At 40.7% G+C, this 20,397-nt stretch overlaps 1 protein-coding gene across 1 annotated transcript in view; it reads right to left on the bottom strand.

The window, feature by feature from the left end:
* Nucleotides 1–20,397, bottom strand: part of EPG5 (ectopic P-granules 5 autophagy tethering factor) — a 54,813-nt gene that overhangs the window by 17,596 nt on the left and 16,820 nt on the right. The window contains exons 12-29 of the mRNA XM_066569164.1: nt 19,488–19,642; nt 18,789–18,929; nt 18,418–18,582; nt 17,146–17,265; nt 15,067–15,326; nt 13,090–13,230; nt 12,554–12,698; nt 11,552–11,749; nt 10,715–10,825; nt 9,784–9,903; nt 8,207–8,373; nt 7,791–8,015; nt 5,796–5,919; nt 4,738–4,879; nt 3,499–3,670; nt 2,188–2,350; nt 1,466–1,608; nt 48–204 (exon numbers count right to left, since the gene is read on the bottom strand). Of these exons, the coding sequence (XP_066425261.1) occupies nt 48–204; nt 1,466–1,608; nt 2,188–2,350; nt 3,499–3,670; nt 4,738–4,879; nt 5,796–5,919; nt 7,791–8,015; nt 8,207–8,373; nt 9,784–9,903; nt 10,715–10,825; nt 11,552–11,749; nt 12,554–12,698; nt 13,090–13,230; nt 15,067–15,326; nt 17,146–17,265; nt 18,418–18,582; nt 18,789–18,929; nt 19,488–19,642 (2,849 nt within the window). The remainder of the gene's footprint in view (nt 1–47; nt 205–1,465; nt 1,609–2,187; nt 2,351–3,498; nt 3,671–4,737; nt 4,880–5,795; nt 5,920–7,790; nt 8,016–8,206; nt 8,374–9,783; nt 9,904–10,714; nt 10,826–11,551; nt 11,750–12,553; nt 12,699–13,089; nt 13,231–15,066; nt 15,327–17,145; nt 17,266–18,417; nt 18,583–18,788; nt 18,930–19,487; nt 19,643–20,397) is intronic.

Raw genomic sequence — 20,397 nt, 5'->3', positions numbered from 1 at the left:
ATTTTAAAAATTTAGAAAATATTTTCAGATTCAAGAAATAAACTCACTTGGCCCAGAATCTCAATGCAGGATGTGAAGAACTGCCTTGTGGGAGGATTACGTTGAGTTTCATCACACACATATTCTACCAATGTAAAAAACAAACCAATTCCAACTTTCTTGATTGCAGGCATAGGCTGCACCTTGTAGATATTTATCAGGGCCCTAAAAAAAATAAGTTAACAAGGCAAATTAATTTTACATACAGAGAATAACCTGTGACAATAAAGAAAGGTTTCTTGCCAATATACAGCCTTGAGATGAGTATTTGTGATATTCCCTGAGTATCCCTCCTTCTCATATCCAGACTGAAAAGTCACGGATTTAGCTCATGTACTTCTGCTGCCTGAAATGGATACTTCCAAACCTTAGAAAGTCTCCATAATCAGTCAGCAAGTGAACACTGAAAAACATCTAAAGCATCATTCCAATGGATTATTTCTTCCTTTAATCATGTACTCCTCATATTCTGATGGCATCTCAACTGCCTTGTATTGCAAGAGAACCTACCCCATTTTATTTCACAGGCTCAACAAGAAAAGAATTAAAACAGAATCAGTCTTTTCTTGTGCACTGCCAAGTAAACATTTCATTGAGACCAAACCCCTGTCTTCATTAAATCTAAATTAAATCAGGTGAAGAAGATGCAATTCCACAGATGTAAATCCCAAGAACTAGTTCATCCACAGAATTTTTCAGGTTAGTGATCAAGAATGAACAAGCAGAAGTAGTACACAAATCCTTTTACTTGTACAATCATTACACTCTATAGTAAACCAGCTACACTAAGAGAATCCCAGCAGAAATCTGGAAGATTGAGGATAAAGTTGCTAAAGTGGACTTCTGGGATAAACTGTAAAAGTGAGGAAGAGAGCCTTGGACGACCCCATTTTATTCACACCCAACCCCCAAAAAAGTGCTATTATCTAGCCAGCTTCCACTGCACCATTTTGTTTCACCTATGGAAAAACTACTTAAAATTTTAGCATTCTATTAAAGATTTATGTCCTGAGCTATAATGAAGAAAAACCCATAGAGAGTCATATTCACACCATGTAATTTAGCCTATGGCTGAGACAGCTGTGGTACAAGTTTGCCACTTCCTAAAGTTTAGCACAGCATCCTTGTCATCACTCAGTGTCCTCTTACAGCATCAGGAGGGCTATTATAATGCACAGAACAATCAAAAGAAGTAGAAAACAATAAACAGAAGTACAATGCTGTGTGCCCTGCTGAGCCTGAGTGACCCCGTGATAATAGGAATTACCGTGTCACAAACACACAGGTCTCAGGATCCCAGCTCTGTTGTTGGCCCAAGCTGATGAGCACGAGGGAAAACACACTAACAGGTTCCACATTTTAAACTCTAACACACCAAAATGGAATCACAAACACCATTACCCAGAGCAGCATCTGGGCAACCTACGTTATGAAATTCTCCACGTGCACAGCTGCTTCCACAACACCCAGGGAAGGTGGCTTCATGGCTTCTGCCTGCAGCTGTCTCACTTCTTTACGCAAAGCATGAAGCTGCTGGCTCACTGCTTCATTTTTGTGCTTCCCTTCAAACTAAATGACAAAAAGACACACATTCATTGAAGAATTAACACGGTTTTGCTAGAACACTTCCATGTTGCAGCTATTTCCAAAAACTAAGCAGAGTCCAGTCAGAGAACTCTGAATTTGGATGGCTTTCCCCCTGAGAGCTTTCATCAGATTTAGTACATCGTGCCCAAACACACATTCTTGGTCATGTTCCTAATTAATTATCACACACGCTAATAGAATTCATGTCTTTTATCTAAGGCTTTTAATCCACAGGGACTGAAACTTAGAGGGGATCAAAAAATTAATTTACTAAGCAACATGGGAGTATTTCCATAAACATTTTCATGCTTCTATTCCTATCAGCAAGCAAATTCCCACATCCATACACTGGGAAGCAGTTTAGAATGGATGCCACGAGCAAAGCAAATCATGCAACAACTTATTCTTCAACTCTTGATCTGCTTCTCCTTTTGACCATTACATGAGGTATTTCAGATCACTAATACGTGTGTGGATTATTCAATCAAATGCCACCACTTTTATAATACTAATCCTCTATGTTCACCAGCCCCAAAACAGAGGTGGTGCCGTGCCTCTGACCTGGATGGTGAGCTGAGCTGCTCCCTGGCAGCTTTTATTTGAAGTTCCCCGGCACTCCAGGTGGAGAGTGATCTGCTCCTCCCTGTTGACATACAGCTTAGGCACTGTGTCCAGGATCTCACTGTTCAGAGCAACATGCTGAGACTCCCAGAGAGCTGCAGTTCTGAAAGGCATTTATTAATAAAATTACCAAAATCTTTCCTGAAAAAAGCAATGCTGAGAATTTATAAGATAGGAGACTTCAATTTAATGTGCTGTACAAAGACTCATGACATTTCCATGGAAAACATAAAAGGTTATTAAATAAAACTGAGCTAAAACTTCAAAGTAATAGCACTTCAAAGTAAAAATAAACCAGGTTCATAAGAACAAAACTGCTCAAGTATATGTGAGTTCTTTTGAATTACTTGATATGACAACCTGGAAGGAAACTGAACAGAATAATCTCTACAGGAAATGCAATTTTCCACCAGACCAAAACAAAAACAAAACAAACCAGAAAACAGAAAAAAGAGAACCCACCTAGAATTGATAGTGGAGTTGTTTAGACACAGCCTCTCATGGGCTTAGTAGCTTTTGCTCTGGTTCAAAATATTGTTATTAAACTACTACATTAGGTAAGAACAGCTATAGATTGATCAATTGTGACTGGAAACAATTCAGCTGGATTATCTGAGTTGGAATATTAAAAACAGAAAGTCTCTTTCATTAACAAAGCTACCAGAACCAGAAATCAGATTTCTCTCCTGGGTGCTTCATATTGCAACTACTACCTTAGTGCAAAAGGGTTAAATAAGTCATTGTCAACAAATCTAGCCCAAAAGGAGGCTTTAGATCAGGAAATATGCCAAATGAGAAAGTAAATTAGATGCCATCTGATGTAATCTCAGTCATTACGTAAGACTTGTGCACTCTTATGTCAGTTGAAGAAGTAGAATAATAACCTGATAGATCAGAAGAGAGGAAACAAATGGGACAAGAAGCAGAAGTACTGACAGTCTTGGGCTAACACCATAAATGAGGCTGCTGTGAAGGCCATCTTTAGGAAGAAATTGCTCCCTGTGAATGTGGGGAAGCCCTGGCCCAGGGTGCCCAGAGCAGCTGTGGCTGCCCCTGAATCCCTGGCAGTGCCCAAGGCCAGGCTGGATGAGCTCGGAGCAGCCTGGGACAGTGGAAGGTGTCCCTGCCCATGGCAGGGGTAAGATGGGCTGAGCTCTAAGGTGCCTCCCAACCCAATTCTGTGACTCCACAATAATTTTAAGGCAGTGCTGGACCCACTGGAGAGGCACAAGGAGCACAGACATGACTCACTTGGCATGCTGCTGCAAGATGTTCAGGTCCCTGCGCATGAGCTGGATCGCGTCTTTCTGGCTCACCAGGGTGGCAGAGGAAATCACTGGCACAGGAGCTTTCATCGTCTGCAGAGGCAGAGGGGGCTTGGGAGTATCAAGCTTCTTCAAATTATTCATGATCCTCACTTTGGCTACAAAAAGGTTTTAAAAAAAAAGCAGAAGCAAGTTTGGTCAGTAAGAGAAGTTTAGGAGAAACTGAACAAAAACATTCCTTTTCTTGCATGAAGCATTTTTAACTGCAGGCAAATATTTCTCAGGTTTCCCCCTTTTAAACAAAATCACTCAAATAATATTCTCATGTTTGTCAAACTTTATTTCACACAGCTAATTTTCATGACCAGCTCTTCCATCACACAAAGATTAGGATCAAAAGACCCACTCGTTTCTGTGTTTTCCCCAAACACTCCTAACTTCCAGTTTTCCTGTCACTCCATTTATTTTACTCATCTGACACATGCACCCAGACAAAATTCTAAGCAAAATTCATCTTCCTTTCCCTAAACTGATCCTCACCAGTAGTCTTGTCAGTGTCAATTCCTTCTCAGAGCACAGCCTCTCTCTGGGTCAGCCCTCTCCTCCTGCTGATTTCCATTCAGTTTCCTTGTCCAAACAGTTACGAAACTATTCCAGTTCCCTTCTATTCCCTCACTCCTTCTTCTTTGGATCAGCTCCAGATCCAATCTCTCTACATCCTTAATGTATCAGCTGTGACTATCACCCCTTCTGTGCTAGAACAACCCTTTCACTATGCCAAAATTCCAAAGAAAACACACAGGGAAAAAACAACACAAAAAACAAACTAACTAACTAAACTAAATTAAAAAAACCCCAGAGAATGTTTTCAAGTACAGTTGGTTTTACTTTTGCTTTCACCTGTCTCTCTCTAAATTTTGGGAAAATGTCTGGAGCACACTCTGTGCAGAGGAACTTTTGGGGAGCTCACCCATGATGCCCAAGCTCTGCTGTGCGACATAGCAAACTTGAAGCCAAAAAGCATCAATGTCATCATTTTCATGTCATCATGAAAATATGAGTGAGAAAACCATGACAACTTCATGGAAAATAGTGCACCCACAGAAAACAAACCATATTAATATCTTTACTGACAGGCATCATCAAGCTCCTAAAGAAACCAGGGCTTTGACATCCCAGTAATTCTTTAAGGCACAGTTTCCTTACCAGTATTTTTATCTCTTACCTGACAAAGGGTTGGTGAAATCTGTTTCCCCTGTAGAAGCACAGGTTGGATGTGATTCCAGCTGAACCTGCAGCCAAAGGTTCAGAGCTTCCTGAAACTCATGGTGTATGAGCTCCACATTGACATATTCCATCCACAGATCCTGGAGCACAAAAGAATTAAATTATCATCTCTGTTTTGGTCAGCACCATGTGCTGTCCACCCATTCTAGTAGCTGTGAAACTAAAGTAACTACATAAAATATATACCCTGCAGTTTTAAATCACAGGAAATTTATTATTAAGGGCAAAAAAAACTAAACTGAAGAAAAACACTGAACTATTTTTATTACATACATAGAGATCTACTGAAAAGCATTTGTGACATTTAGAGATTAAACTTGACACATGGCATCATTTCTAACACATAAGAGACAAAGGGAAAGACAGATTATTAAAAATCTGCTCCTAAAAAGGGAATACAAGAGACCAAGATAGTCTAAAACATCATGGCATGATTAACTGCAGCCAGGCTAAAGCAGGCTGCGTTTCCAGTAGTCACATACACTGGAGGAGTGAAAACAAAGCAAGTATAAGGAAATCCCCTTCCAAAATAAGTCTTTAGGCTTGAAGAATAGAATAATATTATATAGAATTAATAGAATAATTGAAGAATAGAATAATTCACACTCACTAAGTTATAGTTGAACCTGACATTTTACAGACTACCAACACAAGCAGGTTTTGGCTTCCAGTATTTAATTATTTAAAGCTGCAACTTAAATAATCCTCTAACACTAATACAGAACATAAAAAGAATTACAGAGCAGTACAGAAAAAGGATTTTATTGCAAGAAATGACAGATATGCAAGGAATCTACATCTGAGTCCTCTTTCAAACATAAAGGAAGGCAGTTTGGGATAGCATAGGATTTTAGAACAAAAGGTTAGAGCTATGAAGGTATCATACATGCTGTATGTGCATTTAAGACCAGTAACAGAACTCTCTCACTGATTTCAAAGACTCATTTTAGCAAGTGGACTTTAGATATCAGATTTTCAGTGTTATTGGCAACCCACCTGTTGATTCTGCATGACTTTAGCAAGTCTATGTGCATCATACTGTTTTGGTAAAGAGGGAATGTATGTATCTCCTTTCTGGAAACTCTCTTCTTCCAACCACAAAATTAAAACATTACAAAGCCTGAGGGAAAAAAAAGAAAAAAAGGAAAAAATATCAGCGTGAATTTGATTGCAGTTGGAATTAGGGCAACAAATAATACTGCAAGGTGTCATAGTCAAAAAAAGATATTTCAGGTGCATTTTCACTCATTTACTGCCAAGTTAAAGACCCACAGTGGAAAGGAGGTACTTAGAAAAATATGAAGGACAGTAACAAAGAGTAAGAGGACAAATTCTGAAAAGGAAAACATTTATGCAAACTAGCATAAGACCCAGGACTGGAATAACCTCTTAGGTCAGAAAGTATCACCACAATCCCAGTCGGAAGACCAAGAAAATAAACGGAGTACAAATGAGCCAGTTTGGTTCCTCACCCCAGAACCTCTCTGCAGTGCCTGCTCCAAAAAGTCATGCCTGAGTTAAGTCACATCTTTTAATTTCTTTTCAGAAATTAATGACTAGCTCATTCTCATTTCCTCCTTTGTTAAAACTTTAACATAAATACACATTTTTTCAGCTGACATCATTCCACCAACTGCTACCATTTTCACAGTCACACTACCCAAGCCTTCCTGACAAGGAAGCACTAGAATGCCATTAAATCTTCACACTGTGGTATTAAATATCACTAGCAAACTCTTGCTTCCTTCATCAGTGTCACTGGTGAAAAAATGGAAGTAGACCAGCTCCAAGAATCAGCCACTATAAACCCTACCAATAATTTCCCTCCTGTCTAGGAAACCAGACAGGTCATTAAACTTCCTGAGTATAAGATTTATTTGGGCGTAGAGTACTCTGGTTTTCTGCTGGAGCAGGAAACTTATTTGAAATCAAAGACTGCAAATATTAATCAAGTTCACCCTGCGACCATCTCTGGATTATTCTTCACAGACAATCAAGTGGGATTTATGATCTCCCTCGTTTGTTTGCACAGTACCTACTGACTGCTGAGGGGAGCACTGAGCAGAAGCTCTGATTCCACACATCCAGGGCCCTTGAACAAGGAACTCTTTTCAATTATTTCAAATAATCCTTTCAACCATTTCCTAGCAATATTCACATACTTTCTCAGGTTTAGAGTACATGTGGTATAGATATCTCTTAGGAGCTACTATCCCTCACAAAAGTGGGAATTCACCAGCTGAGTAGCACTGAGTGGCTGTGTCTCCCTTCTTAGCCTACTCCAAGACAAAAAGTGAGTCCTGTGGTGAGGTTTTGGTGAGATTTACCACTTTTCGGGTGACACAGAACACACTTGGCAGAGCTAACCTTTAGGTCACTAACCAACCAAACTGCTTGAACTATGTGCTTAAGACGACAGTAAATTATGAAAACACTGATGAAGTTATCTTACTCAGACATAAATTCAGGCTCTGGTCTGTCACGGTGTATGTATGTCACAGACATACTTACACACCAACTAGCGTTTTACATTTATAGCTGGTAATGTACATATGAGTAGCAGATATGCCTAAACAATAAATATTTTGCCAGCATGGGGCTACCATTCATTAAAAAGCAAAGCTATTCCCCTAAAGGGAGTGACAAACCTATCAACAATGTTTGATTTTTAGTAGTAAAACCATCCCCCTCTCAAACTAAACAAGTTATGCAAACAGAGGAATGGATTTGAGCCCAACTTGGGGACATGGGTTAGTGGTGGCCTTGGCAGGCCTGGGTTAAGTGCTGGACTTGATGAGACCTTGAAAGGCTTTTTCAAATCTGAATGTTCTATGATTTTATGCTTTTAGTAAGTGCCTGCATTACATCTAAGGTCACATCCCTTCATTCCTCACACAGCCACAACCACAGCTGTGTTGTGGCAGTTACTCAGGCAGTTGCACTGATTAACATGAAACTTTGGCAGGTTTTTTGTTTGTTTTTTTTTTTTACCTGACAAGTTCCTTATGCAGCTCAGGTGAAGTCAGGTAATCAGGTGAGCAGCTGGCCTTCTCTGGTGACCTGTCACTGCCCTCAGGACTCTCCACTCTCAGTGCTTTACTGGCAGCATGGTGGAAGTCTGCCACCTCTGTCAGCCGCTGCTTCATCTCATTTAGCAAGTTAACATGAGCTGCACTCTGAAAAAAGCGTCTTCCAATACAGCCATCTACAGGTAATCTAAAAATGAACAAAAAAGCATTACTAAGTCTTGTTGCAAATGTCAAATCAGCATCTCTGCAGATAAATTGGCTCACCAGAGAAGCTGCTGGTACCCACTACTTTCGGGAGCAGTCAGTGTAATGCACTGACTCTTGCTTGCTGTGCACTTAATTAGTGCTTGATAATCTGCTGGAGCAGGTCAGACTCACCCATACTGTGGTCCTGGTCGGTGAAGATACAGGAGGAAGAATTTCTGCCAGACCAGTGGCATGAGAGGGTGATCTGCAGGGGTAGCAAGGGCCTGGTGAGCCCAGCGGTAAATCATGAGCCTCTGGAGGGAAGGGACGATGGGCAGCTTCAGCTGGGTCTGGGCTTTCTGTAGAAACATTTCCACACAAGTGTGGTGCTGTAAAGTGCTGTAACAGGTTAACTGAGCAGATTAACACAGTGTGAACACTTGGTAATTACAGAGGAGAAAACTCTGGAAGCAGTCACAATTTGTTACAGGCCTTGAAGGATGAGCTGCCCATCTCACAGTTATGCTGGAGAGCAGACCTACACCTCTGATGCTTACAAAACCCCAGTGTGATGGCTCTGACACAAGGAAAACATATGGGCCCTGGTGTTAATTACAGTTAATTACTGTTCTTCCTCACAGAAGTAGATGTCCCTGGTTTAGATCTCCAGCATGCTAGTTTTAGCTTTTTCCAGATTACATTTAATACAGCTCTAGTGAAAATTCAAAATTCACAGTATAACTAATGTGAAGAAGGAACACAGAAGCAAAAGCAGAACAAAAAACAAAGCAAACTATGAGTAGCAGCATCCCATCTTAGCAACACCAAAGAAACACTAAATCATTAAACAGTCTCACTCCAAGCTCCTCTGGACTGTGCCTGAACGGGAGGCTTTTCTGAGTTCCCAAGACTGGGAGCAGACCCTGGCATTTCCTCATCTCCTACACCAAACCTCTTTTCCACACACTGCCCACAATCTTTTCGTTTTCCAGCTAAATCAAGACATGCAAGCCAAAGAACAAATGCTCTCCAGAGCAGCTCCAAGGATGCAAGACAGGTACTTGTCACAGGCCAAGCAAACCTATTTTTACAGGGCCACTTCCTTTACTGAAACTCACTGAAACTGCTGAGATGAAGGGTGGGCCAAAAGTTACACTTTGAGAATGGACAACTTTGGTTTCCACTTGCTTCTCTCCAGAATTTCTAACTGAATTTGGGCAAAGAAGCTGGAAAAGGCTGCAATGTAGCCTGAAGTGCAGCTCATTGAGTGCCTTGTTAAAGGAGAGACCTAAATAGTTTTGAAAGCCTTGGAAAATAATTCAGAAAGCAGAGAAAAACAAAGGCCAGTCTTCTGCACCAATTCAGGTCATCTGAGAAATCATCTGTTTGAAATACAGACACATTTTCCCACCTGAAAAGTAAGCACTCCCCATATCAGGGGTATAGAATAAATCCACTGAAGGTTGTGAGGCATTAAGTGATCCAGAAAATTATGCAAAAGCACAAATTAGTTTTCTGTAAATATCGATATAGTAAAATCAGGTATTTTCATTGAAGCTTTTAAATGCAAAAGAACTCAAATACACTCAAAATGTCAATGAAAATTTCCCTGCAGTATATTTTCTCCTGCACAGCCAAGTAAAGCATTATTTATACATTTATCCTGTTAAGGAAGCAGTACATAAGAGAAAAACTAAATTATACAAGGGAACGCTTTTCTCCAGCAGTTCTCTCTAATTTTAATGAAAAGAGATGACCAGTTCTCTCACCTTCAAAGCTTGATCAGGAGTTAAAGCATTGATAACCAGCTCCCCCTCCACAACTCTGCGAAGCTGTGAATCTTCTTCAAATATTGATTCCATATTTAACACTGTCCATGCAAACCAGACCTGCACAACACAGAAATGACAGAAATATTGTTAACAAAATGGCAGGGGGCAGGATCAGGAAGCTTGATGATTTCTTAAGAGGAGTAAGTGTTTGATGGATTCTCATTGCAGAGCTGCAAAAGGCACTATCACATCTCAACAACAAAACTTCTTTATCCTTAAATTCAAACTTCCCCTTTGTACAATTTTGGGAAAGAAGGAGAAAGGTAGACAAAACTGACAGAATCACCCAGGGAACTCTGGAGGAAACAACCTTCTCAAACTCAGTAAAATAAGATCTCCCCTCTTCCACCTGCACTACACATCTCTGTCTGGGGTATTGTGAGGTTTGTTTTTTTTTTTCCTTTTTGCTTGAATAAGGAGATCACTTAAGCAGAGAGAAAGTAACTCAAATTCAAAATATTTATCAGATAAAGACTGATCTGAAAGAAAAGTCAGGCTTTACAGATTTTGTCTTGTTAAACAGATCAAGAACAACAGTAGGTTACTAGAAAATTTAACTAATAAGTCCTATTATATGAATTCTTGGACGCAGATTAAACCAACTCTCCCTGAGCAAAATATCCATGTTCCTTTTAGTGCAATAAACCCACAGCACTCTCTTAGGCTAAACTGGGATTTTATCACAAGAAAACTCTAGGGCAGGAAGAAAAAGTGACCAAGAGGAAAAAAAAAAAAAAAAAAAAAAAAAAAAAAAAAAAAAAACCACCCACAAAAAAACCCTCAAAAAGCAAAACAGAGATAGAAAAAAAACAACACCCTAGACCAGTCTGCTACTTTTCCCACCACAAAGCACCATCACGGCACTCACCTGAGAGGAGTTGGCATTGCCCTCCACAAAGGATGGTGTGACATTGCCTGCCACGATCCAGCTGACCAGTGAAGACAGCATTCCCTTGTCACAGTGATAGCCCAAAGCATTCTGCACAGAAACAGAAAACATTTGGGTTTTTTTCATGACCAGGTGATTTAGAAGCTACAGGTGGATTGCTCAATTTTTATCCAGGTTCCTTTCCACCTCCTGTTGCTACTTTCTAACCTCAGCTCAGCCAGGCACCACTGAAATGCCTGCTTGGACTTTCTATTTCAGTGAAAAAATTCTGTTGCAGTAACTGTGTCTGGCTTTTTCAGGAGAGGGAGCTCCATTTTAGTCATAAACATTCCATCAAAGATTTGAAATGCAAAGAAGACAAACAACAACAGAACTCATATGAAACAAAAACTCTGTTCCAAACTGGTTTTAGTAGTAATTATTATCATTATTATTAAAATATCTGACATTTCATTAATCTTGACCCACTCAGAAAAAAAATTTCTTGAGCAACTCAGAAAAAAATCAGATAACTCCATTCATCACTCATCATCATCACTGGCTGCTCAGAGAAGCTGTGGCTGCCTCATCCCTGGAAGTTCTAAGAACAGTTTGGACAGGGCTTGGAGCAATCTGGGATAGTGGAAGGTGCCCCTGCCCAAGGCAGGAGTGGAACTTGATGGGCTGTAAAGGTCCCTCCCAACCCAAACCACCCTAGGACTTCACAGTCGCTCTTGCACTTCAGGAAAATTCATTCCCATCAAAATCCGACTGTGCAACAGATGAGCTGACCATTTACCCAAGAGCCACACCGAAACACCACAGCTGTCTATTTACCTTGTGCTGCTGGTAAAGCAGCTTTTGCACGCAGTCCTCCTGGCTGTACTGGAAAGCAGCTTTGCACAAGTCATCCAGCAGGCAGAGCGTGGCCCGGTCCCTGTGCCACAGCTGCTGGCTGGTGAGGACCTGCACCCAGAACTCCAGGACTGCAGCTGGCCCCACTCCATTCGGATGGTCACTTAGGAAAATGTGAGTCTGACAAATTAAAGGGTAAAATCGGTCAACGGATCGCGGCTTTGAGCTTTAGAATTTACTGGAGGACTGTTTGACTTGCTTGAGGTTGTGGGGCTATCCTTAAGTTAAATCATTTACAACAACACTCTCTATACCCAAGTAAGGACAGCTTTGTCACCTTCAGCCTCCAAACTTCTGCAGATTCTGAAGATTCTGGAGAGCAGAGAATCTTGTGCATTCAGCAAAAACAGACACAGAAGCCTTAAGCAGGACACCTGCAGGCATAAACAGCACCTATTCCCAAAGTTCAGGCTGCTGCTCCTGCAAAAGGCCTTCCCAGAGTAAGTCTGTTTCCTCTCTAATGTTAGAGGGCCCTGGGTTTTGACCACTCTGTATTTAAAAAAAACACTACTGCTCCCTAACTCAAGAAAATTTTTCCATTCCAGAGCCCTAAATTAATGGTAAAAAGCTGAACTTGCAAACATTAATATCTCTGCTGCATTCCTCAAATAACACAGACAAGAAAGGAGTGCTGCATTTTACATTTCCTTTTTTAAACAGTTTTGACCTGGTGTGGGAAAATGAATTTTCCAAGAAGTCTGAAAGGTAAATATTGCTGTTAGTGTCACATGCATTGCCAGATTTAGGCAAGTTTAAGCAGGAGCATTTCAAGAAACCAAACCCAACTACCAATGCCTGACATAGGGTACTCTGTGACTGAGCTGCTAGGTTCAGCATCCTTTCTAACCTTTAACACTAACCCAGTCAAATAAGCTTGGTTTTAAACACTCTCTCACCCCTTTCTTTTTTAAATAATCTTCTTACCTGTATCATACTACTGAGCAGCTTAACATTTTCTCCATAGTTCACTCCTGTCAAGTGCTGTGTCACTTTATGGGTAACCTGCTGGGTCACGCCTTGAGGGACTCCACTGTCCAGATGAAGGAACAGTTCCACATAAGATAAAAACCTAGGGATGTCAACAAATGGAATTAAAATACCTTTTACTCCATATTAAATAGAAAGCCTGCTTCTAGAGAATTTAAAATCAGCTCAACAGCACCAGTGAGACATGTACAGAAAGGTTTTGATTCACAACCACAATGCAGATTTAACTGCTCCAGTTCAGCCATACACTGGGCACAGTATGAACATTTCACACTAGCCTGTAATTCAAGGCAGCTCATCAGAAATAAATACCAGTTCTTGATCTACATCAACACCCAAATCTTACTCAGGATTTGTCTGGGAGACTGTCAGGTGTCTAAACCAGAAGATTATTTTACTGCAACTATGAATAAACTAGGTAAACAAATGTATAAAATTTTAAAATTAACATATTATGAACATATAATGCTTACTGTTCATTCTTCAGGAGGTAATACTGGCAAGAGTAAAACAAGGGTAAAATTTTATCCAGCACATGGACTACTGTTCTCAGATGTCTAGACTGGACTAGCACACCCAAAAGAGGGATCCCTTCAGCACAGAATTTCTCGATGCTGTCAGAAAACAAAACAAAAAAAAAATTAAGAAAAACACCTTCACTATCAGCAGAAAGGGAAACAAGGTGTTGATTTAGTTTTTACTAACTGAGATGCAAATACATTCATAACTTTACACTTTATCTTTGAAAATCTAAATAGCTAAATACAGAGGTCTTTTCTTCAACTATAAGAGTCATTCAATAGCTGACAGATTTGCCGAATATTTCCCTCTCAAATATTTACTAAGTATCTCCTTCCTTCACAAATCCCTTTCTGGAGATCAGTGTCCCATCTTCCAGAAATCACTAGAGATGCAAGTTTCTATCGCTTTAAACTCACTCTTCTTGCCCAACTTGGACAATTCACCTCCCTCTCCAGGGAAAAGAGCCAAAGGCCAAACAGAGAAGGTGCAGGGGAACAGACTAAAGAGGTTCTTTGGTTTTTTATTTCATGCTCAGAGTTCTGGAAAAATTTCCACTCTCAACCCAAAATAACCTTAATATCAATCTCAAATTACCCCAGTGCTTTGGAGTATCTATGGCATAATCTTATTGTGAAACAATGATAAGATTATGAAGCAATGATTCTTCTCCTCCCTTGGGGAAGGAGAAAAAAGGCCAGGTAATTTTTCCTTAAAAGAGTAACATAATATTATATATTGAAAACAAGTTAGTGGAAATCTTGAATAGCACAGCACATAACCAAAGGGATCACAGACTCAGGGAAGAGTTCTGGTGTATTAGAGTATCAGAGAACTGATAAGATTTTGTGTGGCACTGTATGTCAAACAAGAACACTTGATTACATCCAAAAGCCTTACCAGTTTACAAACCAGCTAGAAGCACTGGAAAAGACTGTGCTGGAACACAGTCAGGGCTAAGAGGCTCAATGCTCTTATAATGCTTTTTATTCACCATTCCCAGAGTGAGTGGGTTTTTTCTCCTCACTATTTTCTGAATGCAGTTCTGCCCCAATAAAAGAAATTACCTCTAGAGCAACCCTTTCAGTAAGTGTGGTTCAGAGAAATTACTGCTAAGCCCCAGTTTCAGTATTATTTCTTATGACTGAACCCAAAAGTGCAGAAGGCAAAAAAAGTACTATTAGCAAAATAAAGGAAATAGCAGGTTGTTTGAAAGAATTCAAGAATAATTTCTTCACAAAAAAAGGATTATTAAGCACTGTCCAGGGAGCTGTTGGACTCCCCAGCCCTGAAGGTGTCCAAGGAATGACGTGGCACTCAGTGTTCTGGGTTGGGTGACAAGGTGGGGATTGGTCAAAGGTTGGACTCGATGACCTTGGAGGTCTTTCCCAACCTAAACGATTCTGGGATTCTGTGAAACTACAATCACAGAATCACAGGAAGATGGGGTTGGAAAACACCTCAAGATTATCCAGTCCAAACCCCTCCAAGGCAGGGTCACCCAGAGCAGACAAAGGAACAAGTCCAAGTGGGTTTGGAATGTCTCCAGAGAGGGAGAATCCATGACCTCCCTGGGCAGCTGTTCCAGGGCTCTGCTATCCTCAGCATACATACGTTCTTCCCCATGCGGAGGTGAAACTGCTTGTGTTTTAGTTGTGCCCATTGCTTGCTGAAAAGAGTCCAGCACCATTCTCTGGACACCTGCCTTTGAGATGTTTATCAGTATTAATGAGATCCCCCCTTCTGGTCTTCTCCAGACTGCCCAGGCTCAGCTTCTCCTAAGAGAGATGACAAGCTGCTCGATGCCTTGCATCACAGGCCCTTTCCTTTTTAAACAGGCAGAAAGCCGTTAGCAACCCTCAGCTCAGCATCAGGGAGGCTGCTCAGTCCTTGGGGCCACCCACCCGAGGCAAACACCCAAAAAGCCTCACCTGTGTCCCAGGGTGGTCATCGCCAGTGCCAGGTAGCAGCCGATGGGGACGTTTGCCTTGACAGCCTTGAGCAGGGGGTGCAGCGTGACCGACTCGGCCGTGTCCAGCGCGCTGTCGCACACGGGGACAGCCAGCCCACTCTGCTGCACCCCACGGTCGTTCCTGTGCAGCTTCAGCCTCAGAACCAAACTCCAGGCCCACTGATTGAAGGAGGTCTCCGGGGTTTCCCCGTAGCGAACGATGCTGGCCAGGTAGGAGACCTGGAACAGAGCAGCAGGAATGAGAGGAAGCACAGCCATGACACAGCACGTGTGGCACTGGAATGGGACTTGGTCCATGGAAGGGGAACTGGGTGATCTTTGGGGTCCCTTCCAACCCAAACCCCCTAGCATTAGACCAACAACAATTATTTTTTAGACATACCATGTAGTTTATCTAACCACTCCCTTCCTATGGCCTCAATTTCTACCTCCCTCTCCTTCCCCCATCCCTTTAAGTAAAGGTTATCAGCTTACACTGTCTGCTTAAATTTTTCCAAGCTATATGCTGACCTTGAATTAAATTTTAATTTTAATACTGGGAAAAAAAAATCCAGTCACAACCTTCAATAATGTTTAAAACATTTAAGACTGCTAGTGAAAGGAAACAGAAAAATCTATACAAAAGTATTATCTGTCAACAAAAGGCCTAAAACCTGGCAGGCTCTCCTCAGAAAAAAACCTGTATATGGACAGCCAGAATCACATGTGCATGAGCCCACTGTCACAGAGACCATGTCTAGATCACAAGGAATTATAAATCTCTGGAGAAAAATATATGTACATGTTCTGACAGAACAGTGTAAATTGCAGAGCTGGAGGGTAATGCAGATATTTCATCCTCTCTGAATAGGGGTACAAGAACCTAAGCACTATTTTCTCTCAAATTCTAGTTATAGGCTCAAGCAAGTCAGGACAGATTCACCAGCAAAAGTGGCAACTAGGGCTGACACTGGCTTAAAAAAGAGAACTCATCTGATTGGCACAAGACAACAACCCATGGGTAAGTGCAAAGGAGCAAGTCAGAACAGAGCAGAGACAACAAAGAACATTCAGAGTGTGGGAAGAAAAAGCTGGGGAGAAAAATACAGAGGAGGAGAAAACACGGTACAAAAAATACTGAGAAGACAAAGCCCATCCCAAAACCTCTTGGACTAAATATCCAACACAGGGATTTTTTAACTTTGATCTTTCTATCCTTTCATTTGCATTCTGTAACTTGGAGCTATCCCCTCCTGAATCCAGTGTGCTATAAAATCAATTTAATAGATGTATGTGGTGTGTTCAGGTCACATAACATTGCCCACTGCTGAAAAGCTCCAAAAGGGATTAACACTTGAGTCTTCAAATAAGATAAGAGCTGGAGTGAGTTCTCTTATGCTCACCAGTAATGAAAAATAGCCTTTCTGTTTTACAGCAAGTACTGTCTACCTCTGCACGAGTAAAGGAGGAGCAGTTCATGACTATTCACCAACCTGCAAGTGGGTCAAAATTAAAATGTGTTTCAAGAAAGATGGAGAGAGATTGTTAAGAGCATGGAGTGACAGGACAAGAGGGAATGGCTTCAAACTGAGAGAGAGTAGATTTAGATCAGATACTAGGAAGAAATTCTTTCCTGTGAGGGTGGGCAGGCCCTGGCACAGGGTGCCCAGAGCAGCTGTGGCTGCCCTTGGATCCCTGCAAGTGTCCAAGGCCAGGCTGGACAGGGCTTGGAGTAACCTGGGACAGTGGAAGGTGCCCCTGCCCATGACAGGCAATGGGACTGGATGATCTTTAAGGTCCCTTCTATCCAAACCATTCTATCAATCTGTGATTCTCACACAGAGGCTCAACAGAAACCTTACAGAATTTTCAAATAGTTCTGTGGGTGCAGACAACACTGAGTGTTGGTACGTAACGAAATTGTAGTTGGACAAAGAACAGCTTTAAAAAGAAGGGAAAAAAAAGTGAAAACAAGGTCTTGCCCTGAAGCTTTTCCCATTTATAGCCATCCATAAGTTATTGCATTTAAGTATTGCATTTAAATATGAAGAAGGGATACCTGTTTTATGCTTTCAGAAAGCAGCCCAGCATATGGTTTTTGGGAGAGATATTTCTGATACGCTTCCAGAACCATCAATGCAACTTCAGAATGGACAGCTGGATCCAAGTGAAGAGTATTCTGCTAAAAACAGTGTCAGAACACAAAACCTTGAGTCATTTAAGAGGTCTCTACAACTGTACAGCTGCATCACAGAGAAATAAGTTTTCTGGCTGTTCAAATTAATTATTGCAATATCAAGGCAAAAATCTTCCCCAGTGAAAAATTTCAGCTCAATATTAAGAGTACCAGGCTCACACTGGGCAATACAAAGCCCAAGAACTAGATTAGTTTTTTAAAAGGCATCATAATATTGACTTTCCATGTGCATTTTATGAACATATGATAATTAATCCAAAAATCCACAGATGCCATTTTAAATTAGATAATACAAACAGTTGAACTCTTGCACAAACAAAACCAAATCCCATCACCATGTTTTTTGTATGAAAACACAGCAATTCCTCTATCAATTTGCCACACTAAAGAACCATTTTTCCCCACATCAAAGGGTACAGAAATGGCACGGCTATTGCACAGCAAAGAATATTCTGTTAATTTTCCCTAACATTCATTTTTATTTACATGTCTACAAGAAAGAGGGAGAAAAAAGTGAGTCAACAGCGATGTACAACCATCAGCATGGCAAAGAGAAGAGTTCAGCATTACCAAATGCACAGAATGCAATGCTGAACTAAATCACTGAATACAGGCAACATTATTGCCCCAATCTATTTCTGTTTTTCTCTGAAATAGCATTCACTCTCAATTATATCCTGAACTCATGGAGCTCCTGGAGCAACCCAATATTATGGAATAATTCCCCATCATTTAGACGATGCTCAGTGTTTTGAAATGTCTCATTTCAATCATTACTTTTCTTGCACAGTGAAAAACATACCTAGATACCAACATGTGAACTACAGTCACACCAGTTTCCTCAACATTTTTGATTCCTCAACATCTATTTCTGCTAAAAGCATTTGCTTTTAAAAAGCATTGCTTTTTAAAATGCTAAAAGCATTTTAATCATGTGATTCATAAAAAATTGTCCTGTCAGCAGGCAGTGTTGTAAAATTATTATAACATTCCCATTTTGTGCCATTAGGTGTACAGCCATAATATAAAAAGCATGCAATTAACTGTTTTCAAATTCTGCTCTACTCCCAAGCTGAGTTAAACTTTTGTTTTGAAAAGGTGAGAAGGTTCAAGGCTCCTGTTCTCAATACCTACATGCTCACCAAGTCCCCAGTTCAGCCCTTCCAAGATAATGCAAGCCAGTTTATTCTCCACTGCTGTCAGGCTGTAATTTAACAACCAGTCACGGATCAGGGCTATCTCAGATGAAGAAGGCTTCCACAGGTACAGGGGCAGTTCTTTGAACAGATATAAAGAAACCTTTGAGGAAAGAGAGCAAAAAGTGCAAATCACTACTCAGCACACAACAATAATCAGCACTGTGCCCTGCTATCTGAAAGGGGGGTATGACCAAAAAACCCCAGAGAGAGCTCTTTAACACATCCAGTCATAACAACCTGGTATGGCCTCTAGGTTTAACTGCATGTCAGACTTAAATTATTTAAATTATAGATATCAGCACTTACCATCCCCACCTTCTCAATGGTCTCTCTAATCCGATCCAGCAGTACAGAAATAATCTGTGTGTGGATGCTGGCAATGGCTCCCAAGAGCTCCCGACCAACCTTGGAAAACGTCTCCCTTGTGGAAAGACTAACATAGGACACCTGAGAAGATGAGCAGGGAGAAGTTATTGCCTCTGGCTGACCTCCACTAACAGGGAAATAAAATGTCTTTTGGAAAATAAATTGCTCTTGGGCATCGCAGACGAAGCTGATAAATGCCCATATGGAAAGTGAAACTGATTGCCCTAAAAGACCAGGAAAGTTCTGTGTCACACTGCCAAAATAATGTCCAAAACTAAACACAGGAACAACAGCCACAGGCACTAAAAAAAAAAAATCCCAGCAAAAACAATGGAAAAAAACACCACATAAGGAATTCCAGAGCTACAAGTTAGGCCTGCAAGAGAAAAATGAAACAAAATAAATGTATTTTTTATTTATTTGTTTCATTCTGGCTTCGCTTACAGAAAAGCCATTCTTGTTCCCAGAAAAAACAAGAACTTCAGGCAATTTTCATTCACTGCTTTTTGAACTAGTAGCACTTTTTTAGTTCCATGGAAGAACAAACTACAGAAGCCATGAGAGCTTCACAGCTTCCACTGTTACAAATAAAAAGAGCATTTTCATTCTTTTCCTGAATGGACCAGTAACATTACTCACCTCATATATCTCCAAAACAACAATTTTGATGAAATCCTCATCAACGTCAGCCCGTTTGGTTTGTGCCATCTGAGCAAATGTGGTGAGCAGACAAATTTCTTCTGAGCAGTTCATTGACTGGAGATACTTTTCAAACTGTGCAAGGTGCTCTGGATCTAGGGAAAAAAAAGTCAAGTGAAAGAAACATGATATAAGTGCAATAGGACACACATCAGCAGCATTTATATAGTTATTCACTGAAAATCCCAGAGAAGTGATCTGTGGAGACCATTCCATGCCAATTACAAATAAAATTCTGCAAGTATCTAGTCCCAGGTCTTGATTACACCCAAGAGCTACAAAGAAAGGCCAGTCTGAGCTTCCCAAATACAATACAAGAAAAAACACTGGATGCACTTGTTTGGAATCTATCTCTAAAAACAGAGAACTGAATCTGCACAAGCAGGAAGGCTAAAATACTCTTTCACTGAAATTCAAGGCAAGTTTCCTCTTTAAAACCAAAAGAGATATTGCTAAAAGCAAATAAACATTCCATTTCTCAGGGTGTGGGACAACAGGAAGGTAATGATACAAAGATATCTGTACAGTGCTTTAAAGTGTTTTTTGTTTTTTTTATTTCTTCCAAACAACCTTAAACAGAGTCTGTGCAGCAAAACAAGCACTGGAAACATCATGTGAGCTGTAAAAAGTTTTGGAGAGTGAACTGCCTGCCTTCTGTGAACCACAACATGTCAACAAACACTGTTTACAGTGATTTTATCATAGAAGCTGAATATACAGAAAAAGCATCCATTGTGCACTCAGCTACCTAACCTGGACACGCATGTGCTCAGCGTGCTTGTGATCAAACACTTGCACTTAGGTTACATTCTATTTTAAGGGCTTTCAAGAATTTTGCAACTGTACTCCA

The sequence above is a fragment of the Molothrus aeneus genome, chromosome Z, assembly GCF_037042795.1.
Source record: "Molothrus aeneus isolate 106 chromosome Z, BPBGC_Maene_1.0, whole genome shotgun sequence".
NCBI lineage: Eukaryota > Metazoa > Chordata > Aves > Passeriformes > Icteridae > Molothrus > Molothrus aeneus.
This window is presented reverse-complemented; position numbering and strand designations above follow the sequence as displayed.